At 43.9% G+C, this 16532-nt stretch overlaps 1 protein-coding gene across 3 annotated transcripts in view; it reads left to right on the top strand.

Annotated features, from left to right (window-relative positions):
• Positions 1-16532, top strand: part of KIAA2012 (KIAA2012 ortholog) — a 159486-nt gene that overhangs the window by 106254 nt on the left and 36700 nt on the right. For all 3 annotated transcript variants that reach the window (XM_066575419.1, XM_066575418.1, XM_066575417.1), the window contains exon 13: positions 15512-15597. In XM_066575419.1, the coding sequence (XP_066431516.1) occupies positions 15512-15597 (86 nt within the window). The remainder of the gene's footprint in view (positions 1-15511; positions 15598-16532) is intronic.

The raw sequence follows: 16532 nt of genomic DNA, 5'->3' as shown, positions 1-16532 counted from the left end.
TCGGATTCTGCTGTGGGCTCCCACATGCGGAATCCGAATCGCCCGTGGAAACTAGGTCCTAATCTAGCTTACCAAAATTCACCATTGGTACAGTAGACTGATTTAGGTCTCCTGCACACGGGCTGATGTTTGCGCGGGTGTCTACATCGTGGGAACGCAGCATGGTATGGGAAATCGATTTTTCCTGCACACTTTTGGTTTCCGCAAGTGGAGGAAAATTTGCAGCATGCTCCATTTTTGCGCGGATTCCGCATGGACGGCTTCCATTGAAGACCATATAAGCCATCCAATCCGCAGCCTTTCCGCATTTGACATTGCGGAAAGGTCACAGATTCTGTTTCATCACTAGGCGATGAAGCAGGAGTTTTAAAAAAAAATTATGTACTGCGCATGACCGACAGCGAGCCGTGCGAACTGACCGCAGTACAGATGAAAACGAAAGTAACCAGGTACACGTGGACGCTGCTACTCCCAGGGCCAGAATCCCCTGTGGGATTCTGCATATGAAATCCGGCTCTGCCATGTGCAGGAGGCTGTAATCCTCTATATACTTCTGTAGGTTACAATACAGCCCCATAGAAGTCTATGAATGCCCTATTACAACTCCATATAACTCAGAGGTTGCAGGATGTTATAATATGACCACGAGCATAGAGGTTTACCAATGAAAGAAACCTAGTTTAGAGCCTGCTTTTGCCGCAATGTATCTATGTTAAGCTTTAGGCAATCCTTTTTTATATATTCTATTCAATGGGTATTCTCTTGTCTGAAGATACCCAACTACCCCTATATTCCCTGCCTTGTTCTTTTTTCCCCGTTTCTCCCATTTTCATCTGATTTTAGCGATGTTGCATCACACAGTCATTTTTGTTCCCCTTCTACCATCTGCGCTTTATTCCCTTTTTTCGTGAATATCACAAATATGCACAGTTATGCCCTTTGATGTTTCCCACGCACGTTGTCCAAACCTATTAGTTTCTTGGAGAACAAGAAACAGAATTAATACAGGTCACATTCCTGGCTCTTAGGTAAAGAAACACAAGTTGCCGAGCTTCCTCTGCTGGCCTGACTTCTACACGGTGTCTGCTTTTAGTCGAATTGTTGGGGTAACCCAATTCCACTATACATTTAGGCTCCTTTGGTTGCTCAAACCAAGCCTTTGTGTTTCTCACTGGTCCTTGTGAATTGATAGAAAACAGATAAATTTTAACTGCTCTTTTATTGAACAGGCCAGCTTCTGATTGTAGGGCTGGGGGAAGGGTTGGAGACATAGTAATTTGACATTTTTTTGTGGTTTCCTCTTAAAATGGTCTCCATCTGCTGTGCATTATTCCTGCATGAAACATCCCTAGGGAATAAACTCTTTCTCCCAGGTACCAGAGTAATGAAACTGCATGTAAAAGAAACATAAAAAGTATTTCCATTAAAATGAAACCCCCCAAATGCCACGAATATACTATTAAGATTACAGTCATTGTGGTTTTCTCATGAAGGCTGTTTGTAATCATAACATAGCATTTACAATATTATAAAATTAGGTGCAGTTATGTAAAAAGAATCCCATAGCCAGGTTTATTGTGTCAAGCTCTCCGCGTACCCAACAATTAGCATTAAAAAAGTAATAATTATCAGCAATCTTCATTAAATCCATTGCTCACAGCCAAAATGTGCAAATCTGTTAGAACATTTATCAGACAGGCTTTAAAAACCTCTTGCTTGGTAGTGGTGGTAAACACGACAGTCTGAGTAGTCGTATCTGCAAGACATTACATGCGGTGCAGAAAGAATATCTGGAACTGTGGGAATGGCTTGCCAGTAAACTTAAATATCTGTGCATCTATGTGTAAGGTACTGCAGGCAGCGGGCTACGGGTTTCCTTGGTTCCCAGGTTAGTGACAGCCTGGCAGGCATAGAGTGCCAGCCACGCCAATCTCAACGACCGAGGTCATGGTCCGTTTCTCTTTGTGTCTGGCCAGTGGGGGCTAAGGCTGGGTTCACACCGGGCGGATTTGCTGTGGAAATTCCGTGCGGAATTTCGCCGCGGCAAATCCACATGCGTAGGCTAATCCCCGGATTAGCCAGCCATGTGGACAAGATTTCTCAGAAATCTCGTGCACACGGGACGGCAAATCCGCTGCGGCTAAGCTGGCTGACCGCAGCATGTCCATTTTTTTTCCTGCTGCAGCTGCGCTCTTCTCTATGGAAAGAGCGCAAGGGGTTTTGAAGCAGCGGTTCTCCCGGCGGAAATCCCACGGTTTTTCGCTGCGGCCAAACCGCGAGATTTCCGCCGAGAATCCGCCCCGTGAGAACCCATAAGGGACTCATGACCAAGGTTCGAGCCACACTGATTCGAGTAAGGTCTTAATATAGGCCTGGTTAGTGACCATTGCCCAGAGGCTCCAGGGGAAGCTGACATACTGCATGGGAGTCGTGACTGCAGAATGGGATTATTAAAGGAGTTTTCTGTGGACTACCTCAGGATAGGTCATCAATAGTTGATCGGCCAAGGTCTGCTGCTCGGGACCCCTACCAAGCAGCTGTGCGAGCGCCGCAATATCAGAGGCTGGAGTGGAAGCCTCCTCGCCGACGTCCCATGTAGTGGCCGGCGCTTGTAACTGCAGGCACGGCTCTTGGCCGATCAACTATTGTTCAATAGTATTTCCATGGAAACCCCCTTTAAGGAGTTAACAGAGGACGAACCGCTTGTGACTCCGTATTCAGGGATAGCTCAGTCTCTTAGTCCGTATAAAAAGGTTATCGACAAAATAAGCAATCAGAGTTCCATGAAGACGGACTATAAACAAAGTCCTATACCTGGATGGCTGGGGGTTAACTCACTCAAAGCCTGTCAACAAAAGTAGTCAGGGAGGAGGAAATGGAGACATGTGAGCCTGCAGATTTCCAAACGTCCTGACACCATCTGTAGGACTTTGACTGCTACACCGCAGTACAAGGACTGGGAGAGACTCCCTCACACCTCTGTCCATAAGGTTGCTTCCGCTCAGCACACAGTTCCTCCGTTCCTGCCTTCTCCTAAAACGACACTGCCATTAAAAGAAAACCCCATCATACTTAACATTAAACAGTAACAACTTGTACCTCCATTACACATGCCCAATAAATATCCTAATAATTAAATTAACGCAACAGGACGTAAACGTATGTCCTTTGGATGGCACCGGCTGGGAAGGGAGTCTGTGCCCTTCCGCAGCAGGAGCCGGCTGTAACTGACAGCTGGCCCCCCGCTGTAGCAGAACACCAATGATGGACACGGACAGAACTCGTACGAGAATATTGGCCGTGTGAATATGCCCTAACAGTGCGTTGCCTCTTGATGGGAGGGCACAGAAGCCACATGTCCTTTTGAAGTCCTCCATCTGCACTTCTGCATTTTTGGATTCTGCTCCCTTTTAGAGGAGCAGAGAGGGGTAAAAGTACAGTGTAACAATCTTCTCATCTCACAAAAAGTTTTAAGCATGTCCAATAAATTAGCCAACAAACACATTAGATTTCAATCACTTGGAAACAGTTGTTTCATTGCCATAGAAGCACAGATTATTGGACCAATGCTTGGTATTACACATGTGTGTCGGATTATCTGTTGTGCTATGGCAAGTTTTCATTTGGCTGACCAGAAGAAGAAAGAAAAGGTCTAGTAAACCGAGAAGGGAGAGGTTTCCTGTTTTGTTTATGTATAGTGAAGCCTTGAAGAAGTCCTTGATATATTGTATGTGTTGTGCGTTTTGATCAGCAGCGCAGAAAAAAAAAGCATACGTTTTTCAGAAGCCTAGGTGCTCTCCCTAAGGAGAAACAATACCCTTCCCAACCAAATTCTTCAGACCTCTCATCAGCCAAGCCAGAAATCTACAGAACACTGATGAGGGTCGATCGCCCCCAAACAGCTGTCTGTGCAGAGTAGAGATGAGCGAGCGTACTCGGATAAGCACTACTCGCTCGAGTAATTGGCTTTATCTGAGTATCGCTGTGCTCGGGGCTAAAGATTCGGGTGCCGCTGCGGCTGACAGGTGAGTCGCAGCGGGGAGCAGGGGAGAGCGGGCGGGAGAGAAGGAGAGAAAGATCTCCCCTCCGTTCCTCCCCGCTCTCCCCTGCAGCTCCCCGCTCCGTGCTGGCACCCGAATCTTTAGCCCCGAGCACAGCGATACTCGGATAAGGCCAATTACTTGAGCGAGTAGTGCTTATCCGAGTACGCTCGCTCATCTCTAGTGCAGAGTTCTCTCCTTCTTCTGGAGAAGATTCTGGCTTTGGCCATAATTCCCAGTCATTGTTATAAGGCTTGTTAAGAGGTCTGACATTGACTTGCAGGAAAACTGGCTTCCAGTAGGTGGCGTTGTAGAGGCAGTGTTCTATCTTTCATTTGCATTTTTTCTTTTAAATGCCTCCATTGTTAATCCAGCGGGTTCTAAAAAACGCATTTAGTTTTTAACAATGCATGCAGGTTTATTGTTGAGATTGAAAAACACAGGAAAAAAAAGTCAAGTGTGAACCTTAGGCACCTTAGGCCGAATGCAGACGGCTGTGAGTTCCTCAGTGACCCCCGGCTTACCTGTCCGGCGTATTCACTCTGCGCTGCGGATGTGCCGGCTGGCGCTCAGCCACACATGCGCAGTGCAGAGCCGGGGTTTTAACGATAACACGGCTGTGCGATGCCCGTGTGAGGCTCGCACTGAAATAGGACATTCCACGATTTCCACCCCGCAAACGGAATATCGTAGTTGATTACTGCTCATGGGCATGGAAATGCATTTTTCAATGCATGTCCTATGGGCTGTATTTGCTGCGGGATCTGGAGCTCCAGATGCCGCAGGGCAAACATCTCATGTGCATTAGGCGTAAATGATACGTATTTGTCAATGGATTTACTTGCAGAAATGCCGTGAATTTTAACCCATGTATTTCAAGGTTTTAAGTCCGCAGCATAAATAGACATGCTGCAGATTTAGAATCTGCAATGTTTTTGGATTGCTACTTCCTTGAAGTGATGTGAGGAGTTTTTGTGTCAAAAACGCTTTGCATCTGCAAGGAAATCACACGTTCTTGAACGCTATATCGGGCCGAGCTTCACAGGCCGATATCGCGCTTGTCGGTGTGAAATTAGGCTTATACAGCTACACTAAAAAAGTTATAACCACTGGAACACAAAAAGGGATACGATTTACTGTCTCTTAACCCTTTCCAATCCACTGTCTGACCCGTGAAGACATTATGATTTAAGGCTGTACAGCTCCAATGTTGGAAGACGTCCGTCGGGGTTATCTTTCTGTATATTGCCAGCCTCTCTGCTGTCAGAGCCTATCCAATGTGTCACCTCATGCAGTACTGGCTTTAGCCAGCAGATAGCGCCGTTGTATAGCAGCAAAAAAAGAGTAAGCCCCCTAGGAAAACCAGGATACAAATTGGATTGGAAAGGGTTAAGGCTAAAATTAGTTATCACTAAGGGGTTAACTATGCACTTAAGGCGACTGTGTTCTGCGTCAAATATATTTACATAGGACATAAATTAAAAATCTACAATAAAAACAATGACCTTTTCAGGAGGCTTTTTCCAATTTTAACATGACTGTTGGGGGGTTAAACATGTTCCATTACAATAGAGTGCAAGTGCAACATTTCGTTGAGAGGTCAAGCTTGAACAAAGCAGTCATCTTGCCGAAATATCGCACTTGTACTTTATTGTAATTCACCACATTTAATAAAAGGAAGCCCTGGGTTTCCACCTGTGTCATAGATATTACCTATTGAGATGCCTCTGCCAGGTCTGACAACTGCATTCAAATGGCCCAATAGAGGGAGCGAACGCCCTCCGTTTCCCAAATACTCTACCCCCACAATGACATCACAGTGTACCATTCAGGTGTCATGGCAGCCTGGGCCTTGTGAAGGCCCCCAGGGCTGACATATATTATTGCCTAATAAGATGTGTTTCTAGCACATCTTAATAGAATGCCTGCAGAAATATAATATACTACAATATTGAAGTATTGCGGTACATTGTATAAACAATCAGATGTTCGACAGTTCAAGTCCCCAACAGAGACTAAAAACAAAGGTAAAAATACGTTGAATAAAGTTTTTTCTAATTATTATAAAAAGAATAAAAGAAATAGTAAAAGTTAAACCCCTCTTTTCCTACTGTTAACATAAAAAATCAAAAATAAACATATATTAATGCACCCATAAAGGTCTGATCTATTAAAATAATCTATAATTTAATACACGCATCAGAATAAAAAATACACAGGCCCAAAACTGTGCTTTTTTGGGTACCCCATCTCTAAGAGAAAATGTGATAAAAAGCAATCAAAAGGTCCTATATGGTTGTATGTACTCCAAAATGATGTCAATAGGAACTACAGGTTGTAATGTTTGATGCAGTTTGCTGAGTCACAGCCAGAAGTGCATCCAGCATGAAGAGATAGAAGACCTTCCTTTAGATCTCCCATATCTTTCTGCTTTGGCTCAAACAACTGTTACAAAAACAACATCTTTTTTCCAAAAAGCACTGTATGTGAAACCACCCAACCCAGTGGATTGCAGCAGGTCTGACCAATTATTCAATGTATATGTGAACCTCCTGATTCTGTCACAGTGCCGGTTGGGCACATTGGGGAAGATAAGGATCGGGTAGATGGATTTTAATTGGAGATAGCCATTGTCAGAGATGGACAGGCTTTCTTCCTACTCTACACTCAGAATACATGCATGCTTGGCCGTGTCTAACATGCATTTATATGGGGGTGTTAGAGGAGACATCTGTTCAGCCGGGTTGCCAGAAGAAGTGTGCAGCTTGCAGTGGACAGCTACCTAATGTGTATGGTCAGCCTTATAGACTTATCTAATCTCAGCAGAACATCATAATTATAAAACCCTGTAGGTATAACTACTCATCCTCGACCTGTTAGCAAAACTTTCTAAAAGTAGACTATTCACCCATGCAGGTTTGGAATGGCCCACTGGCAAACAGGTGAATGCCTTGGTGGGTCCTGGTCAGGAGTATACCTGCAGCTCCCCTCAAGTGGTGTACATTGCAAGAATCCGCCCTTTCATCACCGTGGACACACTAAAAGTGCTCACTGTTGCCCTCATTCACTCTCGGCTCGATTATTACAACTCGCTGCTGATCGGCCTCCCCCACGCCAGACTCTCCCCTCTCCAATCCATCCTGAATGTGGCAGCCAGGCTCATCTTCCTGTCTAGCCGCTACTCGGACGCCTCTGCCCTGTGCCAGTCACTGCACTGGCTGCCCGTCAAATACAGAATTCAATTTAAACTCACTACCCTCATCCATAAAGCTCCCCACCGCACCGCCCACCCTACATGCCTTCCTCATCTCAATCCTCAGACAGAGTGCAACTTTAATTCGAACCTCTCATTCCCGCCTCCAAGACTTCTCCAGAGCAGCACCAGTCCTCTGGAACGCGCTACCCAAAACTATCCGTGCAATCTCCGATTCACAAAACTTCAGACATGCTCTAAAATGCACCTCTTTAGGGAGGCATACCATATCTCCTAAACTAAACCCCTCTCTACTCCCCCTGACAACATGCTCCCTGTCCTACCGACTGCAATCCCTACTACGGTAGTCGTAATCAACCGGCACCTGCAGTCATCCCGATTCAGCCACCACACGACTTAATGTCTGACCATTGTTTATGTGTATAGTATCCCCCACTCCACACCTCACCATACCGTGCACATCTCCAGCCCTTTACCTTCTGTATCACTCCATTACTTGTAGTATGTAAGCTTGTTGGAGCAGGACCCCCACCCCTACTGTTTCCATCAACTGATTACTACATGTAACCGTAGTTTTTGTATTTTTGTACTTTTTTCTTTCTGTATCCCCGTTTTTGTAAGCGCTATGCAATATGTTGGTGCTATACAAATAAAGATTATTATTATTACCACACAATACACTCACTGCACTATATACTAATAGAACACATGCAGCATCTCGGATGGCTTATATCTCCATATAACTGGGTACTTTATCTGTTTATAGAGATGCATAAGCTGGCTGAGATGACATCTAGGTGTAGTTGCATTTCAGGGGGTATTCTCCCTCCCTGGACTCCGCCTCTTTGACAAGGCTAGCGAGGGGCCCTAATCATCATAGTGAACTATAACTCCCATCATGCCACAACAACTGCAGACCTTCAGGTTCCTGCAGGCTGTTAATGTTTTTTCCACAGATTGCATTCCACAAGGAACCTACCCTGTTTTCCTGAAAATAAGACATACCCTGAAAATAAGACATATCATGATTTCCCACAATTTTTGAGGATGCAAAATGATTTTTCAGGCTTTTTGAGGATGCTTGAAATATAAGCCCTACTCCAAAATTAAGCCCTGCTAACAGTTAATTAAAAAAGTCAATTTAAATAGTGTCTAGGCAGCTATACATGTAAAAAAGTTAAACCTTTTTGAACAAAAATTAATATAAGACACTGTCTTATTTTCAGGGGAAACACGTAGTAAAGGGTGTGGTTACATGAAAACCACACTGATATCCATTTTTACTGCAATTCAGAACTGCTTCCAAACTGCCTATTCATGAATAGGTAGTTTTGCAGGTAAGACCTCATGCATATGGGTGGATTTTTGCTGCGGAATCCGGAGTGGGCATCCGCCACCGCGTTCGGCAACAATAACCCTCTATAGCATGCTATGGAAAAATGATTCTTCATGCACACGAGCGGGAACCATGCTCCATTTTTCTGCGGTTCCTACACAGACAGCTTTTGTTGAAATCAATGGAAGCCGTCCGACCCGCAATCTGTCTGCAATTGACATCACGGATTTCGCAGGAAAAGCACGAGCCTAAACATACGCCAATGACCGAACGATGAATGATTATCGTTCACTTTTACATTCGCCTTTCAATTTGCGCAGGCATAAAAATCACCGTTGACTCTTTTGCTTATTGTTCGGTTTAAATAGCGCTCGTTCAGTCCTTCTCATCACTCGTACAGCGGATGTGAACAACTGAATGATTTCTCGTTTGAACGATCCAACAATCTATCTGCTGTATAAACAGGTTGCACGAGTGAACTCTGACATCGTTGGTCATTCGAACGCTAAGTGTTTTGGTGTAACCGGACCCTTATATTCTGTACTACTACTTTCTTATGCAAGACCTCCGCACTGAAGGCGTAAAAAAGTTGGGCTTTGAAGCAGAACCAGCAGGAGCTTCCCATCAGCTGTCTGTCACCTTGACCCACTTACCGCAGCTCCCTCCAGTGTTCTATGACAAGAGACCCTATTCTTTTTACACGGTCTGCTCTGTTACCATCACTACTTATTGGTGGGTCATTTGCGTTATCAGGAGTATTGAAGGTAAGCTGGCAACATGCGCCATCCCACTTCAAAGATAGTGATGGCATCCTGGGTCTGGCAAGCTATGCGACCCTTGTGTCAGAGCTGGATGGGTTTGTGGTTTTGGAGCCTGGCTGTCTGTGCTGTATCAAGGCCTCAAAGAGAGGTCGGACAGCTGCCTCTCATCACAAAACAGCCTTCCTCATTAGAAGTCTCCCTGCCATGGCTCTGTCTTCACTGCGGCCCGTACTCGCTGCTGAGAGGGCTTGGACCTTTCAGCCATCATTAAAGCCGGGCTTTGAAGTTTTAAAACCCTTTACTTCGGCAGGAGTCAGCAAGTTGAGGAATGTTGTAGAAACTTACAATACCGCTAAAGAACAAACTAGAGAGAAAATCAATGCAAAAGACTGTTTTGTAACACTTTTACTAGATCCTCTTATTAAGTGAACACATTCACTTTCCTGACTTTTCCATCAGAGGTGTAATGAGTCAGGCATCAAATTATAGGTGCCAACGACTTACTTCCCAGAAATGTAAGTACGGCAATGTCAGTAATGTTACTTTAATGTGGAGTGTTCAATGTGTCCGTCTGCTCCTGCAAACTCGGATTCATAGACTGATGTTCTATAACATCCATGATTGTATTATATTGTATTTTGGGAAACGTGGCAACTTCCTGTCTGGGCATTTAGGAAAGGAACAAAAGAGGGGAACACAAGTATTTGTCGCTGTGCAACACTGCGCTCTAGTGGTGATGAGTGGGTAGTACAGTGACATTATGACAGCTTGCCTTTTTAGAATACAATACCAATATCTAATGCACAGCTTCACAATCATACTTCTGTCTTCAGAATTTCCTTTGCTAAGGCACCACCATAGCGCTACCTGTCACATGGAACAGAGCCTGGACATTCATGTGTAATAAAAAGTTGAATATTTGTTTTCATAGAAACTTTTTTTTATATTCTCCCATGCTATATGGTAACTGACAAGCCTTGAGTCACGGAAGTGGGCCCAATGAGCCCTGAGTTACAGCTTCCACTAACTACTCACACCCCCCGCAGCTCTGCCGCCTCTGAAATCGGTGCGAGCCATCTTACAAGTTTGCGCTTGCGCTGTGTGGCCCTCTGCCCCACAACTCCACTCCAATGGCACATATCTGAATCCACTGGGGAATGTCACCAATGACTTTCGATGTCCAGACTGTTGGGGTCCTCAGATTTTTCATATTTGTAACAGACTCTGGCTTTGGCGCCATTTCTAAATCAGACTCTGAATACAGCGTTTAGCAGGTGGTTCTATACCAGTCGGTGAAGACCTCTTGCATTTCCTTCATTGATCTGCTTTGCACATAGCCTTTCACAAAAAATATTTTCTGTTGCAAGCAGAACATCGTGGAGTAGATTTATGAAAGCGGTCTAAAAAAAAATCCGTTTTTGTTGCCCATAGCAACCAATCACAACGCAGCTTTCATTTCTTATACTGCTGCGGTGAAATGAAAGCTGCGTTGCAATTGGTTGCTATGGGCAACAAAAACGGATTTTCTTTTTGACCGCTAGGAGCGCAACTGTACTAAAGAGATGGGAGGCAAAAAACACCTAGCATCCGCGGGTACAACGCACATACCCGAGCGCGATATCGGGCCGAATTTCACGGCCTGATATCACGGTGAGCCGTGTGAAACTAGCCTCAGTGTGTCATGCCGAGGTCAAAGGAAGGCTACTTTTCCTTGGCCCACCCTGTAATAATGAAAACTAGAACGTAATTCCCTTAGTGAGGTCAAATATGACCCCAACTAGGTATTTACACTTGATACTTCAGCCGCAGGCATAGGAGCGTACATCATCGGCCACAGCTGTGGCAAACTGAGATTAGCTGGAGAACGCAGAGTCATGTTCAAAGTTACATCCAAGTGAGTTAAGGGTTAAACTATCAGTGTCTTTTTTTTGAGGTATGGGAGGAAAACCCACACAAACTCAGGAGCGCATAGAAGCGCCATGCAGATGTTGCTAACCACTGAGCCACCATACCCATAATTGGGTATCATTACTGCAGAACTAAAGTGAGACCGCATAATTAAGCTTTGTGCGTTCCTTATAAATAGTTAGCAAGGGAGCAGATGGCAGCAGATGGGTAAAATATGTAGGTATGTTGCTGTCCTAAAATATTAAAAGAACTGGCAGTTCATTGGTTAAAAACATGGAATAATATATCCAGCAACAGGCAGAGTCCATTCATCATCTCCTTGTTACTTCATCGGGAGCATGAATGTAGGATGCAAGGGCATGTGGCTTTTTACATGGAGCGATATCAGGTCACGTCACCATATCCCACCAATGACCAGTGTAAACAGCGATTGCCCCATCAGCATGAGAAGACACTTACAGTATTTGTCACTGTTTGACTATTTTTCGATGACCAAAGAAGTAATGTTTGTAGCTGTTCTATTCCGTCATGTAAACCGGCATCTGCTAGTTGTTAGCAGTGGAGACAGGAGAAGAGAAGGAAGAGAAGCCGTGTCAAAAGCAATTAAAATTCTGGGAAAAAAACATTATTGTAACTGATTGGTCACTATATTAGATACACTGGCCTATTCACAAATGGAGCTTTACTGTATGCAAGTTGGACCGACAACCCCGGAGTGCAGCATAGCATCAAACAAGTTTTCCGTGGATCAGTTTCAGTTTTAGGGCTCTTTCACATGAGTGTAGGCGTTTTTTATGTTTTCACGTCTTTGCTGTTTATTGGCGTGAATGGCCGTTTTTCCGCGATCACGGCCAGTGTTTTCTCGCCCATTCACATGACCATGAGTGTCATTTTTAAGCAAAAAAATATGTTGCACCCGGAAAGCCCTCACTCTTCAAAAATCCTTGCCTTCCAATGCCTATATAGAGGCACCTGTAAGCTTTTCGTAGCGTTGGACGCTGCTAAAATGCTTCCCCCTCCCTTTCTTTATCCAGCTCCCATAGGAGTCTATGGGAGCCGCCGACGTATATCGGGCAAAAGATAGAACCAGAACTATCTTTTTGTCCAGCAGATATGTGTCTATGCGTATTTCGGTCGCGTATGTTCCATTTTTGCCGGTTCGACGTTTTTACACACCGTATATGCGCCCATGTGAATGGATGCATTGGAAACCAATGGCTAAGATTGTTGTGTATATCGGCCGAGCGTATGCTTTCGTGTGAATGAAGCCTTAGAATGGGAAAATTGAGCAATCTGTGTGAATTTATACAAGGCCTGGTCATCGGAGTGAGAGTATTTAAAAAAACTGCCACCCTTGTGGAGTTTTCTCAAGAGTATACAAGAATGGTGTGATCGAGGAACAACATGCAGTGAAAGGGGATCCTGTGGACCAACTCAGTCCGAGTAAAAATAAGCTCTCATGCACACACCCATTCAAATGACTCGGTCCTATTGCCGTCTGATTTTCGGTTAAAAAATCAGCTGTAACAAATGTGTGCAGATGGGTTAGATTCCGCATGCGGGAGCCCGTAGCAGAATCCGACCCTGTGCCCGGCCGATGTCCGTGTGTGCCTGTCCTGAAGTCTCTTTATTTGTACTGCGGATGGTCCACACGGCTCTCCGGCGGACATGCACAGTATAGTTTTTATTTTTTTCTTTAAGTCCCTGCTTTTCCCGCACCGTCGCTAGGTGATGATGTGGAATCTGCAACCTTTTTACAATGTCAATTGCAGAAGGGCCGCGGATCAAATGGCTTCCATTGACTGCGAGCAGAAATTGCAATTGATTTCCACTCGTATGCATGAATAAGCGAATTCCCATAGCATGTTACGAACGGTATTTACTGTGGATCTGCGGTGCGGACGCTGTCAGCGGATTCCGCATGCAAATCCATTAGTGTGCAGTTGGCCTTGTAGTGTAGGCAGCAGAATTACTTCCAGTATTACTTCTAGTGGTCTCAAGAATCATCATGAAGGCTACAATTGCACATTTTCTATGTTTTTACAAGATGCACAGCTCTGATGACATGAACGTTACAAAATGCAAAGCTGTTTTTTCATCACTATGGGGACTGCCCTCTCTGCAGATATACTGCATCCCCCCTCCGTTTTCCAGACTTTTGGGACAAATAATGCATAAAAATTTTGAAACTTTGAATCCAGCCATCTACTGTCTTAAACTAAAAACTGCGCATACTATTATATATGTAATAGTATGGTAAGCACTTGTTTACATTTCATAGCAGAGCTGCTTTAAGTAAATAAATTAAAACATACCAAATTTTTCAGATTACTTTTCAGAATAAGTTGCCATGTGTACATGAGGAAAAACACTATTTCTAGCATTATATGATATATGTATTCTGCATTTTTCCTTTCTGCAGGCTGTATATCTAATCCGCAGTTTGTTCAGAACTGGTGGAAGGAGCCTGCTGTTATCCTGTCTTCTATATACTGGGACACAGAAATGCAGATTCTGTTCTGTAACACACACAGGCCTAACATCATCATATAGCACAGTGTACAGGAGTACTGAGCAGTGAAGATGTGAATAAATAGCAGTAAATGTCCCCATTAACTCTAGCAGCACATCTGAGTCTCAGCTTCTGTACCTCCCATAATTTTAGGCAAATTCAGTTGCACTTTTACCCATAACTAAAATCCTATTTTGTGAACAAGTTACATACATAAATTAGTTTGCTTGAATAAAGAAAAAAACATTCTTATATATAAAAGGCAAGGAAAATTGGCAACAACTGACTTCTTCTGAAACTCAAAATCTGCATATAACGCCACCTCCACACGGCCCAATAACACTTTCACCAATGTGCGTTGGTGAAGCAGTGATCCTCCAGCGCAGCTTTCAGGCGCATTAGAGGATTGGCAAGTGTTTTCCATTGTTTTCAATAGGAAACTGTGCATCACATTTACGTGCACCTCACACGATGTTCAATATTTTACTGTCTCATTGAAAACAATGGGTGATGCATTCTGAGGAACACGAAAAGATAGGACATGCAGAGATTTTTTCTCCCTCACCGAGATGCGGTGGGGGAAAACACTGCTGTTATATATGACTCCATTAAAAAGAATGGAGTTCATAGTTGCACAAATTTTATGCCTCTCGCAACGCATAAAAACCAGCGTGAAATTCCTCGCCGCGTAAAACCAGCCTCACATGTAGATTTTAACTCAGATTTCATACCCTCATGTGAAGAGGTGATATTTGCACTGAAAATATACAGCCATAAGAAAATCCGCCTCAAACTCTGCATGCAGATATTGGTGCGGATTTAGACAACAAGTATATATCTGCAACCTGTCAAAGCCATGAGAAAACCAATGCAGCTACTATGTTTGTTTGATTGTCTCATGCGAACAGAAAGTATACTGTACTCAGATTTCCAGGCACCTCCAGACTTGCAAAAAGAAACAGATTCATGCGCAGTGCACAAAGACAATTACAATCTAACATGATTGGCTGTGATGTGTGCAGTGATACGCTGCATAGGATATAGAGCCAGCTAAAATAGCAGCTCACTTGTTACAAAACCAAAGTTATGACTCAATGAAAGCCCATTACCAGTTACATCTGAAGGAAGCGGCGAAAGAATGGGAAGCATGGTGTATGCTGATCCACAAAGTGACCGAAAATTGGCATCGACTGAGCAGAAAAATCATCATCAGTGTTAATAAAAATGGGGCCTATTACGGGAGTTGACACAAAAAATGGCATAATACATTAATATTTATTATATCCAGTGGGGATAAATCTTGTGGTACTGGTGTGGTCTGGACAGAGCTATGGATTCAGTGGCAGACATCTTACCATGTAGAGCTCAGAAAGAGAGAATGGATCCGATGCAGCATCTGGCATGGGAAAGTAATGTGGAGTGTCTGGAATGAGTATAAGAATTTGGGGAGTATGGTCTTTTTGGGTGGTAATGCATCCAAGAAATGGTATATGTAGTGGTTTCCACTTCACTAATTTTTGACTTCCTGTAAAGGGAGAGGATAATAATGTATGTGGCGGGAAGCATATGAAATGGTTATATGGGCCCCTATGTACGTCAGGTGAGTAGACAGCCATGTGTATAGGGGTAGATGCATCTCTTTTTGACATTAAATCTTTAGTCTTTTGTGTTGATCATAAGGACCAAAAAAGAGTCTAAAAGAAATAAAATGAGGTTTGTACATTGTGTCTTCTGTTTCAGAGCAAGACCATTATAACTCACCATCTTATTCGGACCCTACAAACACCTCAGAGAGGCTGAGCACACCTCCCCACCGCAGAGGAAAGGTATTGGCGAATACATTTTTAATCCTAAATAGAGATGAGCGAGTATACTCGCTAAGGCACATTACTCGAGCGAGTAGTGCCTTAGCCGAGTATCTCCCCGCTCATCTCTAAAGATTCGGGGGCCGGCGCGGGTGACAGGTGAGATGTGGCGGAGAGTAGGGGGGGGGAGCAGGGGGGGGCGAAGAGGGAGAGAGAGATCTCCCCTCCGTTCCTCCCCGCTCTCCCCTGCCGGCCCCCGAATCTTTAGAGACGAGCGGGGAGATACTCGGCTAAGGCACTACTCGCTCGAGTAATGTACCTTAGCGAGTATACTCACTCATCTCTAGTGCTAATCCGTCCACTGAATATAAAGAGACTGGGGCTCTGCTGGAGCTTAGATAAACCGTACAAGTTATTGTATTTACATAGTTATCAATAATATTCTGAAATTGCTAATTATGCAGATCTCTAACATATTTTAACCCCTTGAGTGGCGGGTTTCCTACCACCCTGTCGTGCCCACCAGGGCAGGTTTTTTAAAATGGTCTAATCATTGAATTTCAACTAGTTTTGCAGTTGCGTCTCAAGAGTCATAACTTTTTCATTTTTCCATTGACATGGCCATATGAGGGCTTGTTTTTTGCGGGACAAGTTGTGATTTTTTAAACGGGGGAGGAAAAAAAGAAATGGGGAAAAAAGAAAAAAAGGGGCCATGTCATTAAGGGGTTAAATAATGTATTAACTTCCTTCTCTGGGTCATTACGACGCACACGGATACCACATGTGTGATTGTATTTTTGTTTTTTTTACAAAGTAAAGGGAGACAAGTGTTTTTTTTATTTTTTTAATAATTTTTTTAATTTTTTTTTTTTTAAATTTTTTACATTTTTTTTTTTTTTGTCCCTTTAGGGGACTTCCACAGGGACCCATCAGGACCCCTGATCACATTCCGGGGG

Source organism: Eleutherodactylus coqui, chromosome 8 (assembly GCF_035609145.1).
Source record: "Eleutherodactylus coqui strain aEleCoq1 chromosome 8, aEleCoq1.hap1, whole genome shotgun sequence".
In the NCBI taxonomy this organism is placed as follows: domain Eukaryota; kingdom Metazoa; phylum Chordata; class Amphibia; order Anura; family Eleutherodactylidae; genus Eleutherodactylus; species Eleutherodactylus coqui.
Note: the sequence above shows the minus strand (reverse complement) of the source record. Positions and strands in the feature narration are given on the sequence as shown.